General features: G+C 58.1%; 2 protein-coding genes across 16 annotated transcripts in view; one reads left to right on the forward strand and one right to left on the reverse strand.

Annotated features, from left to right (window-relative positions):
• Positions 1-129: 129 nt before the first annotated feature.
• Positions 130-11738, reverse strand: PTPN7 (protein tyrosine phosphatase non-receptor type 7). 7 transcript variants are annotated; one of them, XM_032317806.1, is made up of 10 exons: positions 11601-11738; positions 10360-10527; positions 9471-9654; positions 9080-9161; positions 7594-7670; positions 6269-6406; positions 5776-5886; positions 4898-5055; positions 2661-2774; positions 130-1804 (listed from the first exon to the last, which is right to left on the reverse strand). In XM_032317806.1, exons 2-10 carry the CDS (start codon positions 10512-10514, stop codon positions 1711-1713), a joined length of 1113 nt encoding a protein of 370 aa, XP_032173697.1. In that variant the 5' UTR covers positions 10515-10527; positions 11601-11738; the 3' UTR covers positions 130-1710. The 7 variants fall into 7 exon arrangements, with proteins under 7 accessions (XP_032173697.1, XP_032173690.1, XP_032173692.1 ...); XM_032317799.1 differs by having other exon boundaries at positions 9080-9164; positions 11601-11730; XM_032317801.1 differs by lacking the exon at positions 11601-11738 and adding an exon at positions 11000-11076 and having other exon boundaries at positions 9080-9164.
• LOC116576043 (receptor-type tyrosine-protein phosphatase V-like) overlaps positions 11133-21408 on the forward strand; it is a 23253-nt gene continuing 12977 nt past the window's right edge. Inside the window, exons 1-10 of one of the 9 annotated variants that reach the window (XM_032317789.1) lie at positions 11145-11163; positions 11989-12136; positions 14531-14739; positions 17769-17833; positions 18181-18229; positions 18403-18675; positions 18882-19151; positions 19338-19601; positions 20027-20281; positions 20365-20565. In XM_032317789.1, coding sequence (XP_032173680.1) covers positions 17777-17833; positions 18181-18229; positions 18403-18675; positions 18882-19151; positions 19338-19601; positions 20027-20281; positions 20365-20565 — 1369 coding nt within the window. In that variant the 5' untranslated portion in view covers positions 11145-11163; positions 11989-12136; positions 14531-14739; positions 17769-17776. Of the gene's footprint in view, positions 11164-11195; positions 11311-11988; positions 12137-14530; positions 14740-15552; positions 15690-17325; positions 17405-17768; positions 17834-18180; positions 18230-18402; positions 18676-18881; positions 19152-19337; positions 19602-20026; positions 20282-20364; positions 20566-21408 lie in introns of those variants that run through there. The other 8 variants (XM_032317790.1, XM_032317791.1, XM_032317792.1 and 5 more) reach the window with 8 other exon arrangements.

A 21408-nucleotide genomic window follows, 5' to 3' on the forward strand; every position in this document is an offset into this window, starting at 1 on the left:
TGTCTCAGGAAGTTCTAGAAATGTGCATGTCCTGGCACAAGGATCTGCAGTCTCTTCCTGATGTATGGATTCTTACTCTATTGCTCTAAAGAGGCTCCAGGGGCCCGAGAAAAAGATGGAAAGAAGAAATGAATCAGTCATCCACAAAGCCTTTATTCTCCCACTTGGTTCCTTTTCCAGAGCTTGTACTTTTCTAAGTTCTAGAACGGGGTCAGGGCGACAGTGCCTGGGAGGGGAGCCTCTGGGCCCATGCCCGTACATGGTGTGAACTCCTTGCCCAGCTTCATGAGCCCAGGCTGTGCATGCCTCGCACAGGGGTTAGACAAGTTGTGGGTGCAGGAGAGCCCACTCCCGGGGCTGTAAAGAAGGAGGAATTCCATTGTAAGACCAAGCAGAAGCGTTAAGAAAATTAACCCCAGTTTCAACACTGCAGGTTCTTCCGAAGAGATGTCATGAATGAGGAGGCTCAGCTGTTCTCCAGGACCCAGTCCCTCAGGGGGTTCCTCAGAGAACTGGCATCAGCCGAAGCAGACCCAGGGGCTGGGTTCCCGGAGAGCTGCTGCCTTCCTTCATCCCCATAGGCAGCCCATCTTGGACCCAAGGATGAAGGATTTGGAGGTCTTCCCAGCAGTGTGGAGGTGAGCCTTCAGACAGATGTGGGGTGCCCTGGAACTTGTGTTGCTACGGAGATGCTGAAGGTAGTTCATTCTCTGGAATAGACCATGGGGACCCCAATTTTGTCTGAGCCCCCAGGTCTGCATGGAATGTGTTCACCCTCATCATTCGTGGACTCAGCCAGGCTCTCCAGGTGCATTCTGCAAATGCAAGGGGCTGGTTTTCTAGTCAGGCCAAGCTCTTTGTTTCTCCATCACTTCTTCTTCTTTTGTACCTCCTGCTACCAGTGATCTTCCAAGGCCATGGAAGAAAGACAGAGGATGCTGGGCCTCCCTAGGGAGTAGCTGGAGTGAGTGGCTGGCAGGGGTAGCCCTCTGGACCTCTGAGGGGTCCCCACACTTTCCCTCTTCCAGAGGTTTCAACTGCCTGGCTTGGTCACCTGTGTAGCCTGAACCCAAAACTCAAGTGTGGGCACAGGAGTCGTCTGGGTCTTGTTCTCTTGGGTGTGGTGTCCGGCCCACCTCACGGATGCAGGGTGAAGAAGCAGAGTCACTGGTGGGATGTCAAGATCTTGGCCATGGTCAGGACCAGACTTTTCCCAGCTCTGGCATCTGGCCTATGCTTGGGCAGGCCCCAGGCGGAAGAGCTGGGGATCACTGTCTTGCCAGCCCCAGGAAGGGGATCTAGGTGGAGCGGCTTCTAGGAACTTCTGTGATTGCTTTTAACTATGTGAGCAAAACACCTAATGTCTGTGTCCTAGACCGAGAGATGAAACACCAGGACTCCTGGGCTCCTTCCTCAGCTCTGTGGTCAATGCCGGCTCCTGGCTCGCAAGTCAGAGAGACATGGGAGGTCCCCCCAAGTGTCCGTCTGGGGCTAGTTGAGGAAGCAGAAGAGCGGCCCATCTTTAAGACCTGGAGCCCAGTCCCAGTCCTTGCTGATGTAGCTCCCAGTGACTGTGTGTGCCCCCAAGGAGACACCCCTTCCCCGGGCCCATCCAAGGGGTCCCTCAGATCCAGAGGCCCACTCTGCCCGACCCCCCTACACCCAGGCCTGGGGGACTTTGGTTCCGGGGCTGGTGGAGGGCACCAGGGCTCAGGGGCAGGGCTCATCAGGGAGCTGGGCCGCATACAGGGCCAGCGTGTGATGTAGGAACTGGTACTGCTCCGTGGTCTGGATCATTCCACCCCTGTGAGGGAAGCATAGAGGTCATGAGTGGAGGAGGAGGGTCAGGCCCGACATCTTCATAATTCACCAGGGAGGTTCTCTCAAAGAACCCGTCAACTACTCCATATAGTCCTCCTCTGGGCTTCCTACTCCTGCTTGCTGCCCCTCACACCTTCCCCACAAGGAGAGTCCCTTGGCCCCACACCTGGGGCTGAGCCCCTCAGCCGGCTGTGCCAAGGAGGAGACACCCCACACTGGAACTCTCTGACCCGTCAGCCTCCTGGGGCAGAACCAGGTCCCTGATTCCTCGGGCTGGGCCAGGAATATTCCTGAGCCTCCAAGTTTCCTCCTCCCCATCTGTGAAGTAAACATGGTAATTCCCTATTTGTGTGTAATAGGTTCTCATATTCGAAAAACACATTCACAGTGAGTTAACGCATTCCTTACAACAGCTCTCTGAGGAAAGGAGCCATTATTTCTCTCTAGATAAAGGCCCAGAGGCCCAGAGAAATATCATGACAGCTCAGTGAGGTACAAGGCAGAGTCTGCACCTCGGTTCCCCGTCCCCAGATCTGGGGACTTCTGTGCGCTCTCTGTGTCTGCGTTCATGTCCCCTCTTCCCCCACCTTTCCCTGAGTAGGGAATCTGGAAATACAACACCAAAACAGAGACAAGGCTCGGCTATCTGCAGACTGGCATTCTAGATAGAGGTTATTCCCTGGGTGTTAGTGGCAAAAGAAACGATTCTTTAAGCCAAGGGCCCCTTCTTTTCTCAAGGGAGGTGCTTGAGGGGGACGTGCCTCTGAGTGCTCTGGGGCCCAGGAAGCAGGAAGGCTACACCTTAACGTTGTCGGTCCCGTCCTCATCCACAGACCCACCTGTCCAGCCGCAGCTGGCACACGATGCCCAGAATGTCCACTTCCCCGCGGGCCTTCAGTTGCTGACAGCCAATTCGGGTGGCGATGAAGCAGCCAGTCCGGCCAATCCCTGCACTGGACACAGCCAGGGAGGCGACAGGGAGGTCACAGGAGACCAGGGAACATGGGGGCCAGGTGAGTGAGGGAATATGGGAGACGGGACCAGGGAACATGGGGGCTGGGCCTTAAACTGCAGAGAAAAGCCACAGGCACTTAGGGCCTCTGTTTTGGGGGGTGTGGACCTGAGGAAGGATGAATGCGGCAGGATCTTCGCAGGTGAGAGCAGGCATTAGAGGAGTTGACATTTTTTACTGGCCCCTCCATAAACCTATCCCGGGTCCCCCTCCAGTCCCTGTGGAGATTCCAAGGAGCCGTCTTCTGCGCAGCTGCAGGCAGCAGCGGTTTCCAGCTGTCAGGCCTGCTGAGCTCCTGGGTCCGCCTTCTACCATGACCTCATCCCCCCAGCGGCTAACACTCAGCCCCCTTTCCCAGCCCTGCATCCTTCCCACAGTTGGCCCTCCACTCTGCTCTGTCTTGCTCTTTATTTCCAAACCTGCCTGGCCCCCCTTTTTGGGGAAGGCTTCTCATCTGGAGCCCTGATAGAAGCCCCTCAGGACTTCCCAGCACTTAAGGTCCAGGTGTCACCTGCGGGGTGGGGGCTCATGAGTCCCCTCGGTCTGTCACCTCGGTCTGTACTTTTTTTTTTTTTTAAGATTTAATTATTTATTTGTCAGAGAAGGGGTGGACGGAGAGAGAGAGATGCAGAGGGAGAAGCAGCCTTCCCACTGAGCAGGGAGCCCAATGTGGGGCTCGATCCCAGGACCCCGGGGGGAAGGCAGACACTTACTGAGCCACCAGGCATCCCACCTCTGTCTGTACTTCTGCGACTATGTTCTATTTAGGGCATGTACTCCCGAATGGTTTCGTTATTATAAGCTTGTCCCCTGTATTACCCGTGACTCCATCCCAATCAGATTCTTATTCCGTAGTCAAAGTATCCCTTTGGCTAAATCCAAATTTCTTAGCCAGTCCTCTGAGGTCCCTGGCCTTTCAGACTTATCTTTTACCCCTCTCCTCCCTTCCCTCACGTGACCTCCAGGCCCCCATCCTCTAACTCCACTCTCAGCAGTGTGTCCATTTAGAAATGTCATCTAGGGCACTGGGTGACTCAGTCAGTTAAGCGTCTGTCTTTAGCTCAGGTCACGATCCCAGAGTCCTGGGATTGAGCCTGCGCTGGGCTCCGCTCAGTGAGGAGCCTGCTTCTCCCTCTCCCTCTGCCTACTGCTCCCCCGGCCTGTACTCACTCTCTCTCTCTGTCAGATAAATAAACAAGATCTTTAAAAAAATAAAAATGTCAGGGTGCCTGGGTGGCTCAGTGGGTTAAAGCCTCTGCTTTCAGCTTAGGTCATGATCTCAGGGTCCTGGGATCGAGCCCCGCATCGCCTGCTTCCCCGCCACCCCCCCCCCCCGCCTGCTTCTCTGCCTACTTGTGATCTCTGTCTGTCAAATAAATAAATAAAATCTTAAAAAAAAAAACAAAAACAAAATAAATAAAGAAATAAAAATGTCATCGAGGAGCCTTTGTACATCCTGTTCCATCTCTTTGGAACGCTTCCCTTTTCCACTCTTCACCTGGCTAATTCACCGCGCAGGTTTTCACTTAGTTTAAATGTCCTTTTTCCTGGAAAACCTTCTCTAGCCCAAGTCTGGGATGGGTGACTTGGTCCTGTGCTCCCGGACACTGCCATCAGAGCCCTCGCCACACTTGCTGGGCAGCTTTACTTTATCTCCAGACTGTAAGCCTGTCAGGGCAGAAGCCGAGCTGTCTCCTTCGCATCTATCACTGTGCCTGATGATAACAGGTTTTCAATAAGCATTGGCTGAATAAATGAGTTTCTCAGCAGCAGGGACCATGTTGACCTCTCCCTGCCCCAACCCTGTCCTGAACAGACTGCAAAGCTTTCTGATACTCTGTCCCCTCTGTGGCTTGTGCCCGAATGTCCTGCCCACATGCCAGGTTTTTCGTGAAGGAGAGAATAAACACAGGGCACTTTGCAGAATGATCTAGAGAGTCCCATCCTGGGAAGAATTGGGCCTGCCTGATGCCATCCTTCCTGAATGCATTCTAAGGAGAGACCCAACAACAGGGGAAGGGGGGCCTGTGTCCATGGCTCACCATGGGGGGAGAGGGGGCATACCTGCAGTGGACCACGATGGGCCCAGTGTTGGCAGCTGTCTCTGGGCTCTCTTCCACCTCGGCCACCAGGCGCAGCAGGGGGCCAGCCGACTCTGGGGTCTGGTGGTCAGGCCAGGCAGAGAAGAGGACGTGCTTCACTCCCCGACACTCCTCCTGGTGCTGGCAGAGCAACAGGGCATGAGAACCAGGGTCGTGGAGGGGCCACTGCCAGCCTTTTCTGGTGCCCAGAGGTCAAGGGCTAGAATGATTCCATGGCACAGTCAGGGACCGTGAGCAGGCAAGGTCAGCCCTCCCTTCTCCTGCGCATCAGACTTCACAATTCCCTCCCCTGAAAGGCTGGAAGAAACGCTGTCCAGGGATGGGGGGAAAGACCCAAGTTCAAGTCCTGCCTCTGCCTCTGCCTCTAACTAGCACATGACTTTGAGCAGAATCCCTTAACCTCATTCTCTTCACTTAGAAAAAGACAGTGATAGCTTGTTGATTGACTTCTCTGGGTGCTTGGAGGATAAGGAGTTGATAGAGAAATGCTTTGAAAAGTACAAAATGCTATACGATAATAGAAGGCATTTAAAGCACGTCGCATGTGTCATCATCCGTCTCTCTGGACTTCCTGGGGCTCCTTCAGCATGACTCCGGGACCCCACCTCTCCTTTCCCAACCCATTCAGTGCAGGTGAATCGGCCTTCCCAGCGGCTCCTGCTGGGTTTGTTGGCTCTGCCCTATTAGACCAGAGTGGTACCCGTGTTCCTCTTTCTTCTGTGCCTCAAGCTCTTCTTTTAGATTCGTGTTCAAGAAGGTTTAGATGAGCCAACCCTGGGATCCCAGGGAAGGCGGGGCCTGAGTTTCAGAGAAGCCAGAGATGGCCTGACCTTCCCGTACCTGGATGGTGAGCTGTCGCACGGTGTACTCTGGACACTCTTTCGTGTCTTGGATGCGGAGCCGGAAGGGACCATAGGTTTCCTCTTCTGTGGGCCAGTAGTGGACACATTTCTAGGAGGGAGGGAGCTGGGAGTCAGAAGGGGGAAGTGTCTGTCAGCCCATGAAGGGGCCAGGACAGCAGAAAGGGTAGTGGGGCCCCTCCCCATCTCCCACCCCTGTTGGAGGGGCTGCTACTGCCCGGGTCAGGACCTGGGACAGGCTCTCCTGAGCTTGGCACTGTGCAGAGGACATGCTCATCCCATCCCCCATTATGGCTGTGGAAAACCCCCATGGCATATAGCTCGGAAACTTTTCTAAGACGTGCAAGCTGGGCCCAACAATAGCTATTGTCAGTTCCCGGGGAGCCCCTAGTCCTGAGGTGCCCTGAGTAGGGGCATGTGTGGCGGAGTAAGATGTAGCCCTTTCTGGGTTCACTAAGGACCATGGCTCCTACCTCCTTGCCCTCTCGGAGCTGAGTGAGCATGACGATGAGTGACACTTCTTCCTGCCACACCATCTCCCAGAAGTCTGACACGGTGTTGGGCATGGGGCCCTGGGTCGCGATGTAGACCTTCTCCTGCCCATCATAGCCCTGGGGAGGTTGAGGAACAAAAGGAGGAGTGGGAAGCAGTGAGTGTGTTAGCTCTCTGGGGACTCTGCAGGTCCTGGGATCAGGCCTAAGCCATTGGACGTGCACACAAGACGCACACGTGTGTGCACTGGAAGCCACGTGGTGGAGAGGACACAGGTTCCAGAGGGAGGAACATGTGGGTTCAAATCCTTGTTCTGTGCTCCCTGGCTATGCCACCATAAGCAGGTTACCTAGCCTCCTTAAGCCTCAACTTTCTCATCTATCAATTGGGCATAATATCTAACTTGCAGGCATAGAGTACAGATTACATTCCACAAAGCATATGACGAGGCTAGCACATACCAGATCCTTTGTCAGTGAGTGCCCCTTTCCTCCCCTGCTGCTTTCTACTAGCACAAAATAAGAAAACCGTGTTCAACATTGCTGGAGCGAATGTTTCACTTCTATGTATTACTTTTATGTATTTAGTAGCCAGATGTAGCACACTCTTGCTGGGCCCTTCCTCTCCCTTCCAGAATCTCAGCTTCTCAGGATGACGAAATCCAAACAGACCTCCCTTCACCAAGTTTCCGGGACAAATGGGAGGTCTTCTTTCCTCAGGGGGCCCTGGCTGACAGCTTTCCATCTCTTGGCACCTCGGAGCGCTGTCTTACCCACTTTGAGCCACTAGGGGGTGCTGCTTTTACAGCTACTTAGGGCTCTGGAGTTGGGGGTGCTGGGGTAGAGAGGCCACCTTGCCTCCCTGGCTCCTATAGTTTGATGTTAAATCATCCCCACAAAGGAGGGGCTGCTTTGGAGAGTAGTTAAGGCTAGAGAGCGAGAGAGAAAAGAGAGACAGCTCAGAGCTCTTGTTTGTGCAAGCACCTCCCAAGCAGAGCTAAGAGGGTCGAGCCCTGGGGATAGGCGGGAGTAGGTTCAGCAATGCAACTTCCTCCCTGCGTAGAGGGTGAGCAGGGATGAAGTGATCGCGTGCGTGGAGACTGGGTGGTTTCTTCTCAGCTTAATATCTCCTCTGTCTTCTTGGTTGGTGGCTTGGGGCCTCTTCAGGGTCTGCCCCTGCTTGGCGTCCGTGATTTGAAGCAGGAACCCACAGTTGGAAGATGTTCTCTGCTCCCCCCTCTTCCCTCCCCCTCCGCCAGCCCTCACACCCCCACTCCCTGCAGGGCAGCCACAGCCAGGCCACTCACTCGGATGTAGTTGGCGTTGATGTAGTCTCCGTCTTCTTGGCTCTGTGCCCGGCCTAGACAGACCCGGCTCTGGGGATCTAGGAAGTAAAAATCAGCAGAGGTCAGGGGTCAAAAGGGGACCAACGAATGCACATGCCAGCAGGGTCAGGAAGAGGTGAGTTCCTGTGCTTATCACAGTATCTCCGGCATAGCAGGTGGCCAGAGACCCACTAAATTATTTTATATGCAGACAATAGGGAGCCACAGAAGGTTTCGGAGCAGTGGAGTGACACGATCAAAGGAATAACTGGGGAAGGTTAACTGGGTGGTGCCGTGTAGGACAGACTATTAAGGAAAGGGAATGGAGCAGCAGGGCCTAATGGGTGCTGAGTGAGTTATTCTAGCCCTGAGATCGGTAGGGGTGTGGAGCAGAAGGTACCAACAGGAACAGAAAACGAGATGCCCTGGAGAAAGAGTTTTTTTCTGCTGGTGAATACCGGATTTGGATGAGTGACTTGGCCTAAAATCCCAAAGTGGGGAAGCAGGACAGAACTTCCGCTTCATTCCGCTACTGGGTGTGTCAGCCTCTCCCTCGAAGAGGGAAGGCTTTCTCCAAATCCAATTCAAGCAGGGACAGAGAACCTAGCTTGTGAGCAAAGGAGACTAGCTCTCCCGGTGCTGGTGCTGGCTTGGATCTGGACAAAGGGGGATTTCAGGCAGAGGGACCTCTCCCGTCTCTCACGGCCGCAGGCTGGTTAGACTTGGGCCAAGCACAAGGGCTGCTCCCTCCCCCTCACTCCGGTGGATGCTGGCCCACCCCTGCGGGCACAGGGCTGGAACCACAGGAGCTGGTGGTGAGCTAAGGGCTCCGAGACTGGGAGCTGCTGGAGATGGGTTGGCCAGACAAGGCTGCCCTGAGTGGGGGCGGGAGAGAGCCTGTGAGGGTCTCACGCTTGCCTCTGAAAAGTGGGAGGTACTGATCCCTGGGTCCTTTGAGCTTGTGGGGACAACCCCTTACAGCTCCTGGACTCCCATCTCCAAACCTGTCCCCGCTTTCCTGCATCTGAGCGGCTCAAAGCCCTCTCTCTGGGAGCCCTCGTGATTGTGCCTTTCCTACTGCCTCTGCGGGGTGTTTCCCACAGTGGAGGAAAAGCAGAAAGAAGTCCTGATCTTGGGCAAGTTATGCAACCTTTCTGAGACTCTGTTGCCTTGTTTGTAAAAGGGGGGCATCAACTTCATGGGGTCATTTAGAGAAATGAGCTACTGTCAGGGGCTTTCAGCGCTGCCAGGCCCTCAGTAAGCATCTACTATGAGTGGCCGTGTTCTAACTGTGGTTAGGGTTCTCGCTCCTTCTTCCCCCAGCCAGGGCAGGTACCGGGATTTCCCTGCTGAAAGCAGGTGCCCCTGTGAGGGAGCTCTTCCCCAGCTGAGCCGGTGTGTCTTTCCTTCTGAACTTTGCAGCCCCAGGGACAGCACTACCTCCCTTAATGGCTGCCACAGTTCTTACTTGGCAAGATGGTCTTATATCTGTCTTTGGAGGCGTGGCCAGGAATATCCAGTTCTTCAGGGTTGACAAAGTTTGAGGGGATCTTCTGGCAGAGGGAGGAAAAGAGTGAATAGCCCATACCTCTTCCCAGCCTCCTTCCCCTCCCCCACGTTCTCCACCCTGATCTAGTGGAGCTGGTCCTGGCTGGCCCCTCCTGGCTTTAGGTCTGTGTGGGGTGGAGGGCAGAAAGTGGGGAGCAGGGGGTGGTTTTTCTCCCTCAGCACTAGGGTTCTTGTCGTTCCGGAGGGCCCGAAGAGGAGACATACCTGTAGTGCCCAAGATAGTACGGTGTGGGCTGGCTGTCTCTGATTCAGAAGGGCAGAGTGACTCGGAGGGGACCCTAAGTTCTTACCAAGAATTCCTCTTCCAGCTGCTTGGGGCTGGGTGGCTGGTGCTGCAGGGCCCAGCGGGTGAGGGGGTGTCCAGCTGTGCGCAGAAAGTGTAGGGTGACCTCCCGGGGTGTGTTCACCGAGCAGATGGGTTCCACAGCCCCCAGGGACCGTACATCAAGCATCAGAGCAACATTGGAGCCCCGCCTGCAGACATAGGCGACCAGCGCCTTGTGAGCGCCCAGGAACAAGGGCTGCTTTAGCCATTCTTACCCAGACCCCCAGGAGATTCAAGGGTTCAGCAGCCCCCCATGCCTTTTTTTTTTTTTTAAAGATTTTATTTATTTATTTATTTGACAGAGAGAAATTACAAGTAGATGGAGAGGCAGGCAGAGAGAGACAGAGGGAAGCAGGCTCCCCGCTGAGCAGAGAGCCCGATGCGGGACTCGATCCCAGCACCCTGAGATCATGACCTGAGCCAAAGGCAGCGGCTTAACCCACTGAGCCACCCAGGCGCCCCCCCCATGCCTTTTATTTGTCTCTCAGATCAAGAAGCCTTGAACCTCCAGCTGCCCACCCCTGCCAGTTCCTTGCAGGCCCCTAAAGCTCAGACCTATAACCAGATCAGCTCTTTACCTATAGCTCAGACCTATATCCAGATCTACATAGGTAGATCCTCGGCCCAACTTAGGGTTTGGGGAGCAGGCGCAGGGTTGACATGAAATGTTATATCCCAGACATGAAAATGACATGCAAACGACACGCAAATGAACACATCGGGTTTCCTTTCCTGATTGGAGTCAACAGCTGAGGGCCCTCTGGACCCAGCTGTCAGAGCTGGAGGGGCTAATGGAGGGAACCGAGCGGGGTCCCAGGGCTGGGAAGAGACCCTTCTCCCAGGCAAGATCTCACCTCTCCTGAAGCCTCACATGCTTCTTGACCGGTGCCTTGGTGGGTGGAGGCTGGGTCATGGCTGCCTCCGAAGACCAGGTCGGCAGCTGTGCTCGGGAGCACCCACCACGGTCCTGGACCATGCTGGGGGGGAGGGTGTGCTGGGCCTCACTCATCCATGAGGTTCACCTGAAACACAGGACCCTTCAGCTGCTGACCTCTGGCCTGTCCACCTGGCCAGGGGAAGGCTCCCACGCCCAGGCCGGCTGCCTGCTTTTTGGCACCCCTGTTATCACTGGGGTGTCCTCTGTTCCCTGAGCAGTTCTGTCATTATCATTACAGGAAGGCCGGGATCTCTACAGGAGGACCCAGGGCGGTGGGCAGTCTGGGGTTGGGGTAGGGACCAGACAAGGCACAGAGACTCCAGAAGGACAGTGAGAGGGGACAAGAGGCTGCCTGAGGCCAGAGTGCAGAGGGCTCAAAGTTGGGGCCCCGGCAGCCGAGAAGGCAAGGGAGGAAACAGAAACGATGTGTTCTGTGTAGAAGGGAGAGAGAAAGCTCCCAGAAACCACCTCTAGTCCAGGCCTTCTCTGAAATGAGAGGGTTGAGGCCTCCCGCACCCCTGGAGCCAGTTGGGGACCCTTGTAGACCCTGTCCTAACTGCTGGCAGTTCCCAAGTTCATTCTGGCTTCTGGGGTCTCTGTCCAGGGAGGTAGACTATGGTGGGGGGGGGTGTTTCCTTCTTCCTCTGCCCATCCCCCCATCTCCCGCCTCTGTAACTGTCACAGGAAATGGCCTCACCAAGCCCTTGAGCGGCAGTGCATGGTGAGGCGACAGCTGGGGCACAAGAGGGGGACATGGAGGTGGTGGGGCCCCTCTCCTCTTGGGGGACGGTCCCCAGCTTCCAGAGCCAGGTCACAGCTTCCGAGGGGTGGTGGCGGTGTGAGAGTCGCTAAGCCCACAGGCACAGAGGTGAGGGGACAGGGTGGGCCCGGCTCAGATGTATGTGGCAGAGAGAAGCTCTCCCAAAGCAGGCAGGGGGTTGTTGACCTCTGCTCGCCCTGCAGCCCCCCTGTGGCTCCCCTGCCCCGTGCTCCTCGGGGATATCAGCTAGGTCAGCGCCCATTCCCCAGCCGGGCACTGTAGCTCCCAATGCAACCTTACTCACACCGGCCTTGGAGATGCCCACCCGCCTGCCCCCCCAGGACTCACCCCCCCACCCCGGACCACAGGGCCCCTCCTCCCCCCATTCAGGTACTTACTGAAGCAGCTGTGTCCCCCCAGGCTGCCTCTTGCCAGCTGTCTGTCTGTCTGTTGGTCGGTCTTTGAGGGCTGAGGAGGCTTCAGGAAGCCAGCTTCCTCCCTCTGCCCCTCCTTGCTGCCACCCACGCACACCCCAGCTGCGTGCTGCCCTCCTGCGCCCGCTGCCACCACCAGGGGTCGGGTGCCTCTTGCCTGTGCCCCTCTGGGGGTGGGCTGGCTGTGGCCTGGCACTTCTGTCACGGGCCTAAGGCCCTGCTCCGTGGGGATGGAGAGGGAGGGGCCGGCCCATTCCTGACCACCCTGGTCCCCCAGCTGCCAAACCCCCTTGCTCCCTGGACTGCTTGTCCTCTGGGCCTTTGTCACATCCAGTCCCTGCCCGCTTCCTAGGCGGAGCTCAGCTGACCCCTAGCTCCACGCTGGCCCACACAGAAACCCCAAGTTTTTCCTGCTGAAGCTGGCCCTGTCCAGAGACTGACTTCTACTCTTCTTCTGCCTCTAAGCCCCCATCCCGGAAGCCCTTGCCCCTTCAAGTCCTGTGAGTTCATGGTCAGGTACATGTTGTACCTTCTCAAAGCAGAGCAGGGTGTGGACTTGAGGTGGGCTGGGAGGTGAGGAAGGAGGCAGGACTCCTTGCGCCACGCTGGGGAAGAAAGGCCCAGGCTGGACCAGAAGGTCCTCGATTCCCCAGGATTCGAGCCACACCCCAGCTGTCAGCTACCGGTGGCTGGAGATAGACCAGCTGGCCAGGAAGTAGAGAGGAGACAGGTTGTAGGAGAGTCTGGGGGGGCTTTGTCTCTGGCCCTAGCCCCTCCAAGCTTCCTCCCAGAATCCTGACATCTATTAGAAGACTTACAGAGAGTGGACAGTCTCTGGCCCTCACACCAGGGGGACTCCCGTGTCTTCTTCGCTTCTGGGGCGCCTGGATGACTGGGGCCCGGGAAGTGGCTCCCGCGTCCAAGACTCCACTGCCCCCGACCCCTGCCTCGCCTTGGCAGGCCCCTTGCTGGCCAGCAGCCCAGCCAGTTCATGCTCGCTGCACGGCTTCTTCTACCTTGTAGCGTTCCAAACACCCTTCCCTTCCGGCCCCAACGCGCGCCATCCCCATCCTCTCTCTTCCTCCCGCTTCTCTGATTCAGCTGTCAAATGGTGACAGCGAAAAAGAAATGATTTACAGTAGACACAGGGGGTGCACACACAGGAAGGATGGTGGGGAGGGGGCTGGCCTCTGCTGCTGGCCCGTAGGGAGTTGCGGGGGGACAAAGACCAGAATGACCCTTTGGAGCTCGGGAGACCTCCTAGTGCCTGTTGCTCCCAGAAGGGGTGGGGGTGGGGGACCAGGCACTGGCTCCTTTCTGAGCCCCTCCAGGGCCTGCTGGTCCTGGACCCTTCTTCACTCTGGGGAGTGGGTGGTTTCCCTGAAAGGAGGGGCCAGAGTGGCAGTCAGCCCTGGTAGCCAGGACAGGATAGGGGCGGGGGGCAGGAGAGCCTGGGAATCCCTGGTAAATCTGTGGGAAGTGACCCGAAGCTGACTTCTCCTCAACTGCTCCCCAAACCCACCCGTCTGTCTGGACAAATGGGCCACGGGGCCCTGGGGATCAAAAAAGGGGTCAGGAGGGGATCACAAAGAGGTCCACCCCCGCAGGGCCAGGCTGTTGATTGTTATCAAGAACAGGAAGCTAGGATACCACAGGGGTGAGGAGGAGGAAGCAGGCAAAGCCTTCCCCCTCACTGGTCCACCAGTACCTCCAGGTTTCTACCAAGTTTCCAGGGTCTGAGCCCCGTGGTGAGTGGTGAGCCGTGAGCCCACCCTCTACCCTCCCAAGGCTGGGCCGAGCAGCAGTTTGAGGAGCCGGAAGCTGAGCTCTCTGGGGAAGAGCAAGGAAGCTGGGGGCCAGGAGGTGGGAGAGGGAGTTGGGGGTGGGGGTGGGGGCGATGGCATTGGGCAAGACCCTGAGGATCTCTCAGTTCCCTTTGGGTGTGTTTGGGGTTGGGGGGATAGTCAGTCCTTGCCCCCTGTCCTTGCTCTCTCCCTTCTGCTTAGAGATGCCTGGACATTCATGGCAGTGTGTGGCTAGAGCTCACAAGGTGTCCTGCAGCAGCTCCTCCCCAGACCAGCCAGGTTGCTGGAACGGGGGAAGGCCTGGTGTTCCCTCAGAGAGACTCCTCCGCCCCCAGAACCTTCCTCGTTCCTGGGGTGGAACAGCCCCAGACAGCTCTCAAAGCTCATCTCTCCAGGAGCTGATTTGCCTTCCAGAACTGGGGTTTAGGTCCCCGCCATCCCTTGACCCCAAAGAAAGCACAGCGATCGTTGAAAGCCAGATTGTGTCATGTGCAATGACTTGAAACTGTGCCACATTAGCTGTGTGACGAGAGGCTCAGTCTCCACATCAGGCTATCAGGCTTCTCCCTCCCCATGGGGAGGATCCTGGCTCTTCTCTGATCCATCGAGCGGGGCTGGGCCTCTGAAGGGCTCAGGAGCTGTCGGGGGTGGGGGGGTGCAGCAAGCCTAAGGAGGGGTCCAGGGGAGGAATGTCTGGTGGGAGGATCCATGTCTCCTCTCTCCCAGACCCCCTTCCTCCAGACTGCTCCCTTCCTCCAGCCAGTCTGCAGGGACAGAGCAGCCTGGGCCCATGCCCCCTGCCCCCCCGGCTTGGGCCGCCCCCACTCCATTCCCCAGTCCCAGGGCTGCCAGCCACAACTTGCTGTCCCCAGTGTCAGAAGCCCCTTGGAGGGGCAGCTGTGTCCTTCCCAGAGGTTCCTTGCTCTCTGGCAGCACCTGGGGAACAGGCCAGGCGGCCACCAGCTCCGGAGTCAAAGGCTGCCACCCTATAAAATTCCAGAGGGGAAGGATCTTGGGTACTGGACCTGCTGCTGGGGCGCCAGGACTCTGGGCCCCCACCCACTCCACCTGTCTTGTTCCCCTCCCTAGCCCTCTTCATGCCTCTCTCAAGAAGCCCTAGGATCATAGCTCCTCCCCCACATCGCCCCCAAATCCTGGGCCAGCCGAGGCCTGCCTCCGCCCCAGTGCTGCAGGCTCCTGCTTGCCCTGGCTGTGTGGGGGAGACAGAGATGCAGAGAGCTAGGAGCCGGGAGACCTCATCCTACAGAAGCGGGGAGGCCCTGGAGGAGAGACCCTGGGTGAGTGGGGCAGACTGTCGCTGTTAGGCCGTGTGGCCATGATCTGGGCCCGCTGGTGTGAAGTCTGGAAGGAAGAGGGAGACCCAGGGCCCTACCTTTGCTCCAGCCATCCCAGAAGCTCATCCCCCGCCCGACCCACTTTCCCTGACACCTTTTGGGGACCCGTTGGTGAAGGGGACTTTCCCATACCCCAACCCCCGCCAAAGGACCAGTGAGTCAGGCCAGCTCAGCACCTGGGGAGCCAAGGCCAGCCTGCCTGGAGATCCAGGAAAATGTCCCATTCTTGGCCAGCTTGCTGGAACTCAGGTCCCTTGTTGGAGGACTCTAGGACGGAAGAGAGTCCCTCCCTCTCTCCCAAGGCCAGAGCTGGTGAGATGGACATCTGTTGTACAACAGGGTCCTTCCTTCCTCCCAGGGACCCTCCTGTCCCTCTTCCCCCGACGATGTCCTTGGACACCCCCATATACACACAGATGCCTACATGAGGACGTTCATCCAGATAGGCATGTGCACCCTCGCGGCTCACGCATGCACACACACGCACAGAGTGTGTCCCTCCACACTCGTGCCCAGGCTGCCGGTTCTCCATGCACCCATCTCACCGGTCTGTAGCCTCCTGCCCCTTGCTGTCTTCCCACAGCCCGGCCAGAGGAATCTAGGCCTCCCCCCTCCCTGGTGACCTTCCCCAGGACGTGGGAGGAAGAGTAGGAGACTTGGCTGTCCGGATCCATCTACTCCTCTCCTGCCTGGTGATTATCTTCCCCTAGCGCGGGGGATGCCCAAGGCCGGGCTTTAGGCCATGGGAGAGGAGGGGGAGGGCCGGAAGGGAGCCGTGTGGGACAGCTGCAGGGAGAGCCAGGGCTGGCTCACAGTTGGGAATCAAGATGCCTGGACCTGTCTCTTGCCCTCTTCTGCCTCCCGGGTGGTTCTCTCCAGAAGGAATCAGTAAGGTGCTTTGAGACCTTAGGAGGACCCCAGGGGTTCTCTAGGGAGAGGATGTGGGTTTGTCTGTGGGAGGGGTTACCGGGCAGAAGACTCAGCCCTTGTGGTCCTTTTTTTGCTGAATGGAGAGGCTTGGGCTGGGTAGGCGGCATCTCATCTGTCAGATCCTTTCTACCCCCTCTTTGGAGTCCCTCTTCCATCCACAGGGCTGGCAGGGGCCTGACAGGTGTGCCTTCGGTGGCCGGGTGCCTCCTCCGGGACTGTCCACAAGACCGGCTGTGGAGTCCTGGGTGTTCTCAACAAGCCCCTCTTTTGGGGGGAGACTCTCAGGCAGGGTCTAAGACCTGCCCCCCCCCTTACCTACAACCGCGTCCTGCCATAGCTCTTCTTAGATTCTGAATTAGGATGTTTCCGCCCGCCCCCCTCTTCTCCCCTGTGCTGCTGCTGCTGGACACTCTGCTAGAAAGAGTAGAGTGAGGTGACCCAGGGGAGGTGGGGTGGACCTCTTGGCCAGGCCAGGATCTTGTCTTTTGTATCAGCTTCCCCAGTGGCTCTCTGCGCCTCCCCACTGCTCCCCTTTGAAAGAGCACATGCGTGCATGGATATAGACACACACACACACACACACACACACACACGCTGCCTGGAAAATCTGATGATTTTGCAGTGCTCAGTTTCCAGGCCCCTGTCCAGAGGCCGGGTGGGTGGCTCTGAGGTTTGGGGCTGGGTGGAGTGGGGGAAGGGCAGGCAGCCCCTGGTTCTGAACTGAGCCAGAGAGAGACTGAGCGGGTCTCCATGCAGGCCTGTCCTTCCTGCTGGGGCTGGCCCCTGAGAGCCTGGCTCCCACCAAGGGGTCTTGGTGTTCGGTTTCTATACCTGCCTGTTTTCTGCCTATTCCCCCTCCCCATTTCCTGAGTTGGCGTCTGAGTCCTGGGCCTCTTTCCCGGGGCCCAGAGCCATTTCTTCCCCTTCTGTTCTTTCTCCCCTCCCCCTCCCCACCGTCAGCTGTCTTGGGGTGGGGACACATGGGTGAGCAGTTCCAGGTGAGGAGCTGGATTTAGGCCCAGGTGAAGCCGTCTTGCTTCTAGGCCAAGCCTCAGGGAAGCTCCCCTGGGCCTTCACCTGCCTGCAGCCTGGTGGGGCCTGGGTGGGGGAGGGGTGGGAGGCGTCAGGGGAGTAGGTGGGCACCACTGACCTAGGTGGGCGGGGGAAGGAAAGCAGATATCCTAGAGATTTAAGTAGCTCCTCAGAGAAGTTCAAGCTGAGGGGACCCCAATTTGGGGGTGAGGACCAGGATTTGCCTTCTGGGGCTGGGCTCTACCCTCTCTGGAAATGAGCTTCCTCATCTGGGCGGTGAGAATATGGGAACAGATTGGTCCCAAGGTCCAGGTGGGCTCTTCTAGATCTATAATCCCTGTGACTCACAGTCTTTCGAACGTGCTCCTGTGACTCTGTCCACAAAGGCATGGTGCCACATGGATGCCCAGAAGGGGACACAGACTCCCAGCAGGTCCCTCCACTCCACAGTGACACACATCCACGTGGTGTCACCAGGATCCACCCCTCCCCCCACAACAGAACCCAAACAGCCTATCTTCTGTTGATAGAGTCAACAGAACCGCACTCTTCCTCTGGGGTCAGGGAATGGGGAGCCAGCTGCCTCTGCCCTGTGTGTCCACTGGCAAGGCCATCTCTTGTCTTGGTCTTTCCTGAGGCCTCCCTGGAAAGTCAAGTTCTGGAGGAGGGGTGGAGGCGGGGGAGGCAGCGGGAGTGGTGGGCTTGTCTGAGGCCTGACAGGTGCCGTCCCCTTCTACCTCCCGGGGCCTGGGGTCTTTCTCCCCTCACAGAAACTTGCCAAGTTTCTGCTGCTGCACTGGGTGCAGTGAGCGGTTAGGGTCTGGCCTGAGAGGCAGCCCCTCGCTCTTTGGCTTCCTGCTGCCTGCCATCTGCCTGGAACTCGGCCTTCCCAACCTTGCCCGCCTGCCCATCCACCCGCCAGCCCGTCCGCCCGCCGGCACGCCAGCGGGGCAAGGGGAGGGTTGGGGGGACTGGCTCCTCCCCTGCTGCATCTTGTCTTTCCTTTACAGACGTCGGGATGAGGCCCTCAATCCTGTTTGCTGCCTTGCTCTGGCTCCAGGGTTTCTTGGCCAAGGTATGGTGGGTGCTGGGGGCAGGTGGGCGGGTAGGACCCTGTCCTCTGGGGCCTGTCCAGGCTCCCACCTCTCTGCAGGGGCCCACAGCTGGTCTACATTAGGCAGAGCCGAGGCTGCTGCTCCTTCCTAGCTGCTGGCTCTGAGCACAGCAAGAACGAATTGCTTCTGCCTGCCCGGGGCTGCCTCCTGAGCCATCTCAAAAGGGGTGATGTCCTTTTGGCCCTGTCTGGGGGAGGGCCGGACAAGAGGACAGCCTTCTCTCTGATCCTGGCGCTGTCCCCCAGTGGCTTTCACAGAGGCTTAGGGTTCTGGGGTCTCCTCTCCCCTCCTCCCTTCCTTCCCACAGGGAGATGAGTGTTATTCCCTGGCCAGGAGCCCGGACGGAGAGAGTGGAGGTAGGTGTCTTCAACGGGGGAGGGAGGTCTGGGAGGTAGGGAGTGGGGGCAGGCTCAGTTTCTCCGTGCTAGACTTGGCCTCTACTCTGCCCGCCTCCCTTTACGTTTTCCTTCCGTCCTTTTTTAGAGGAGAAGGGGCTTTGGGAGACTCTGAGTGCACCCTCTTTCCCCAGGACCACCTCTGAAAGTCAACGTCAGCAGCCAGGGCAGGCCTACTAGCCTCTTTCTGAGCTGGGCAGCCCCAGGGCCAGACAAGCTGAGCCATGCCCTCCGCCTCACCCGCCTGAGTCCCCTGGGCTCTCCAGAAGGGCAGCCGCTCCAGGCCCACACCAACGCATCCAGCTTTGAGTTCCGGGACCTGGTGCCAGGAAGTCGCTACCTGCTGGAGGTGACCGCCCTGCAAGCCTGTGGACAGAACACCACTATCACCATTGCCACCCGCACCGGTGTGTGGTCCACAGGCTAGGGGGGCAGGAGTGGGCTGGCATCGCCCGGGGTCCGAGCAGGAGGTGGCTGTCCTGGAGGGTTGGCCAAGGAGGGCAACTTCTCTGAGGACCATGCCTGGTCCAGTGATCCATGTAGAAGCACTAGAAGAACAGGGGTGATACCCCTTTGGCCCTGACCTTGGTGCTTCTCTCCACCTCTGACACAGCCCCTTCAACTGTCTGCAACTTGCGGTTCTACAGCCCTGGGAGCCCATCCAGCCTCGAGGCCTCGTGGGGGGCTGCCCCCGGGGAGCAGGATGGCTACCAACTTCTCCTCTACCACCCAGAATCCCAGACGCTGGTGCACAATATCTCCATGCCACTGGGCACCCTGTCCTATAATTTCAGCCACCTCTTAGCAGGTAGTGAGTATGTTCTGGAGGTTACTACCTGGGCTGGCAACCTCCAGGCGAAGACCAGCGTCCACCAGTGGACAGGTAAGGCAGGCACCTGGCAGGGCACGGGTGGCAGCCGATATGGGAGCGATAGAGGCCATCCAGAGCCTCAGGGGCAACTCTGTCGCCACACAGCTGGTTGACGCTGGGACGGCCTGGGCTGGCGACAGGGTCCGACTCCAGGGCTCTTTCTCAAGCCTGGCTTTGTTCTCGCCATCCTTCCTCCAGCCCCTGTGTCTCCTCCCAAGCTGGTGCTGCGGACCCTGGGCACCAGTGCCCTACAAGCCTCCTGGAACAGCTCCGAGGGGGCTGCCTGGCTCCGCCTCGTGCTCACGGACCTCCTGGGTGGCACCAACCTGACCGCGGTGGTCAGACGCGGGGTCTCCAATCACACCTTCCTGCACCTCTCTCCAGGCACCCCCTACGAGCTGACGCTCAGTGCTGTGGCCGGGCCCCAGCAGGTGGCGGGGCCCAATGCCACTGAGTGGACCTGTGAGTGCTTTGCGGGGCGTCTGGGGGATACAGCAGAGGCTCCTCAGCTCCTCTCTGGCAGAGGGGGAGAAGGGGGAGGGATATAACAGGTGGAGACGGGTGGCTTTGGATTCCGCGGGGAAGGGGTGAGGCTCGCAGGGAGCACCCCCTCCTGCTGGCCGGTGGGGCGTCCACGTGAGGCAGCGCATGGGGGTACTTAGAACCCCGCTGACATAGATACCCCTGGTCACTGGATGTGTCGTTATTTCTGTGACCATTGTTCGGGGACAGATCCCAGAATTCACCCAGAATGGTAAATGGCGTGTGCCTGCCCCGGGACAAGACACTTTCTGGTGCAAACGGGTGGAAGCTGCCACGAGGAGGGGAGGATGGCTCTCGTCCACCATTTGGGTTTTTCTGCACATATTTGCTCTTTGCCCCCCTAGATCCCTCTGCCCCTCTGGACCTGGTGCTCATTCCCCTGCCCTCTGCACTCTGGGCAAGCTGGAAGGCAGGGCCGGGTGCCCGCGATGGCTACCTGCTCAGGCTGAGCGGGCAAGTGGAAAAGAACAGCACTCGGGGTCCTGGAGCCCTCAATGCTACATTCCCGGGGCCCCTGCCTGCTGGACACTACGTTCTGGAGCTGAGGGCTCTGGCTGGGCCCTACAGTGCCTGGGCCCGGGCTAGTGCCTGGCTGCATGGTGAGTTTGGGCTGGTGGGGAACAGGCTGGGGTCCTGCCCTGGGGCACCTGTGAGGAGAAGCAGCCAGGTCCTCACTCCTCAGAAACAGCGTCCTCTGCAGATTCTGCTGCCCAGCCCAGACAGAGCAACGGGACCAAGTTACAGCTGGATAGGCTGGTGGCCACTGGGGAGCCCAGGAGGCAGGCACAGCTCTATGATGAGGGAGCCCCAGGCCTCCTTGGAAACACCTCTGTGCCACCTGCCACCACCCAGAGCACGACCCAGAGCCTCACAGACCATACCAGTGAGTGCCAGCTACTGACCCCGGGGTGAGGGGTCACCCCTGGGGTCCTCACCCTGACCCCGGGGTGAGGCCTTTCCTTGGGGAGGGACCTCTGGGTAGGGGGGAAGCTCAGGAAAGCTGGGAAGGGGCTTCTCAGGGCCACAGACACTATATGGCCCCCTGACCAAACTGCGCCTCCCTTCAGAGCCCCTGGTGCCCCAGGGGTCACTGGCAGGAGCAGCCCCTCTTACCTGGCTGTGGGTTGGGCCCCAGTATATCAGGGGCAGCAAGAAGGCTCCAGGGCCACCTGGCATCAGGAGGGCAGCCAGAGGTCATGGGGCAGTCTTGTTGCCTTGGGACCAGAGAGTTGCAGCCTGACTCCCAGGTCTCTAATCCCGCTACATTGTGTCAGTGTGGACCTGGGCAGGGAACCCCAGCTCTAGCATTGTGAGGACGCGTGCCTGCCCCCATGAGTTCCTGGACTGCAGCCTTTGGGAGGCTGGCCCAGGACCGTGGGGCTGGGGTCCTGGCTTCCTTTACTGTCTGCTCTTCTGTGTGCATGTTCTGGATTTGGAGGGTCATGTGCCCGTCCAAGGGGGCTTTTGGTGAATCTGTTTGCAAGTATTTTCTACTTCGTACCCTCGGGTCGGCCATCCATCCACCCATTTAGCCAACAAATATTTAGTGTTTCCCATGTTTTAGGTATGGGGCTAGGTGCTGAGGCTAAAAATCATGAATAAGACAATCTAGAAAGGAAGACTGACAAGTAAACAGAAGAGTATATATACATGCACACACATATTCTATGCTATTTTATGTATCGGATCACAAACGTAAACATGGGATAGAGATATGCACGATGTA

The sequence above is a fragment of the Mustela erminea genome, chromosome 17 (assembly GCF_009829155.1).
Source record: "Mustela erminea isolate mMusErm1 chromosome 17, mMusErm1.Pri, whole genome shotgun sequence".
In the NCBI taxonomy this organism is placed as follows: Eukaryota; Metazoa; Chordata; class Mammalia; order Carnivora; family Mustelidae; genus Mustela; species Mustela erminea.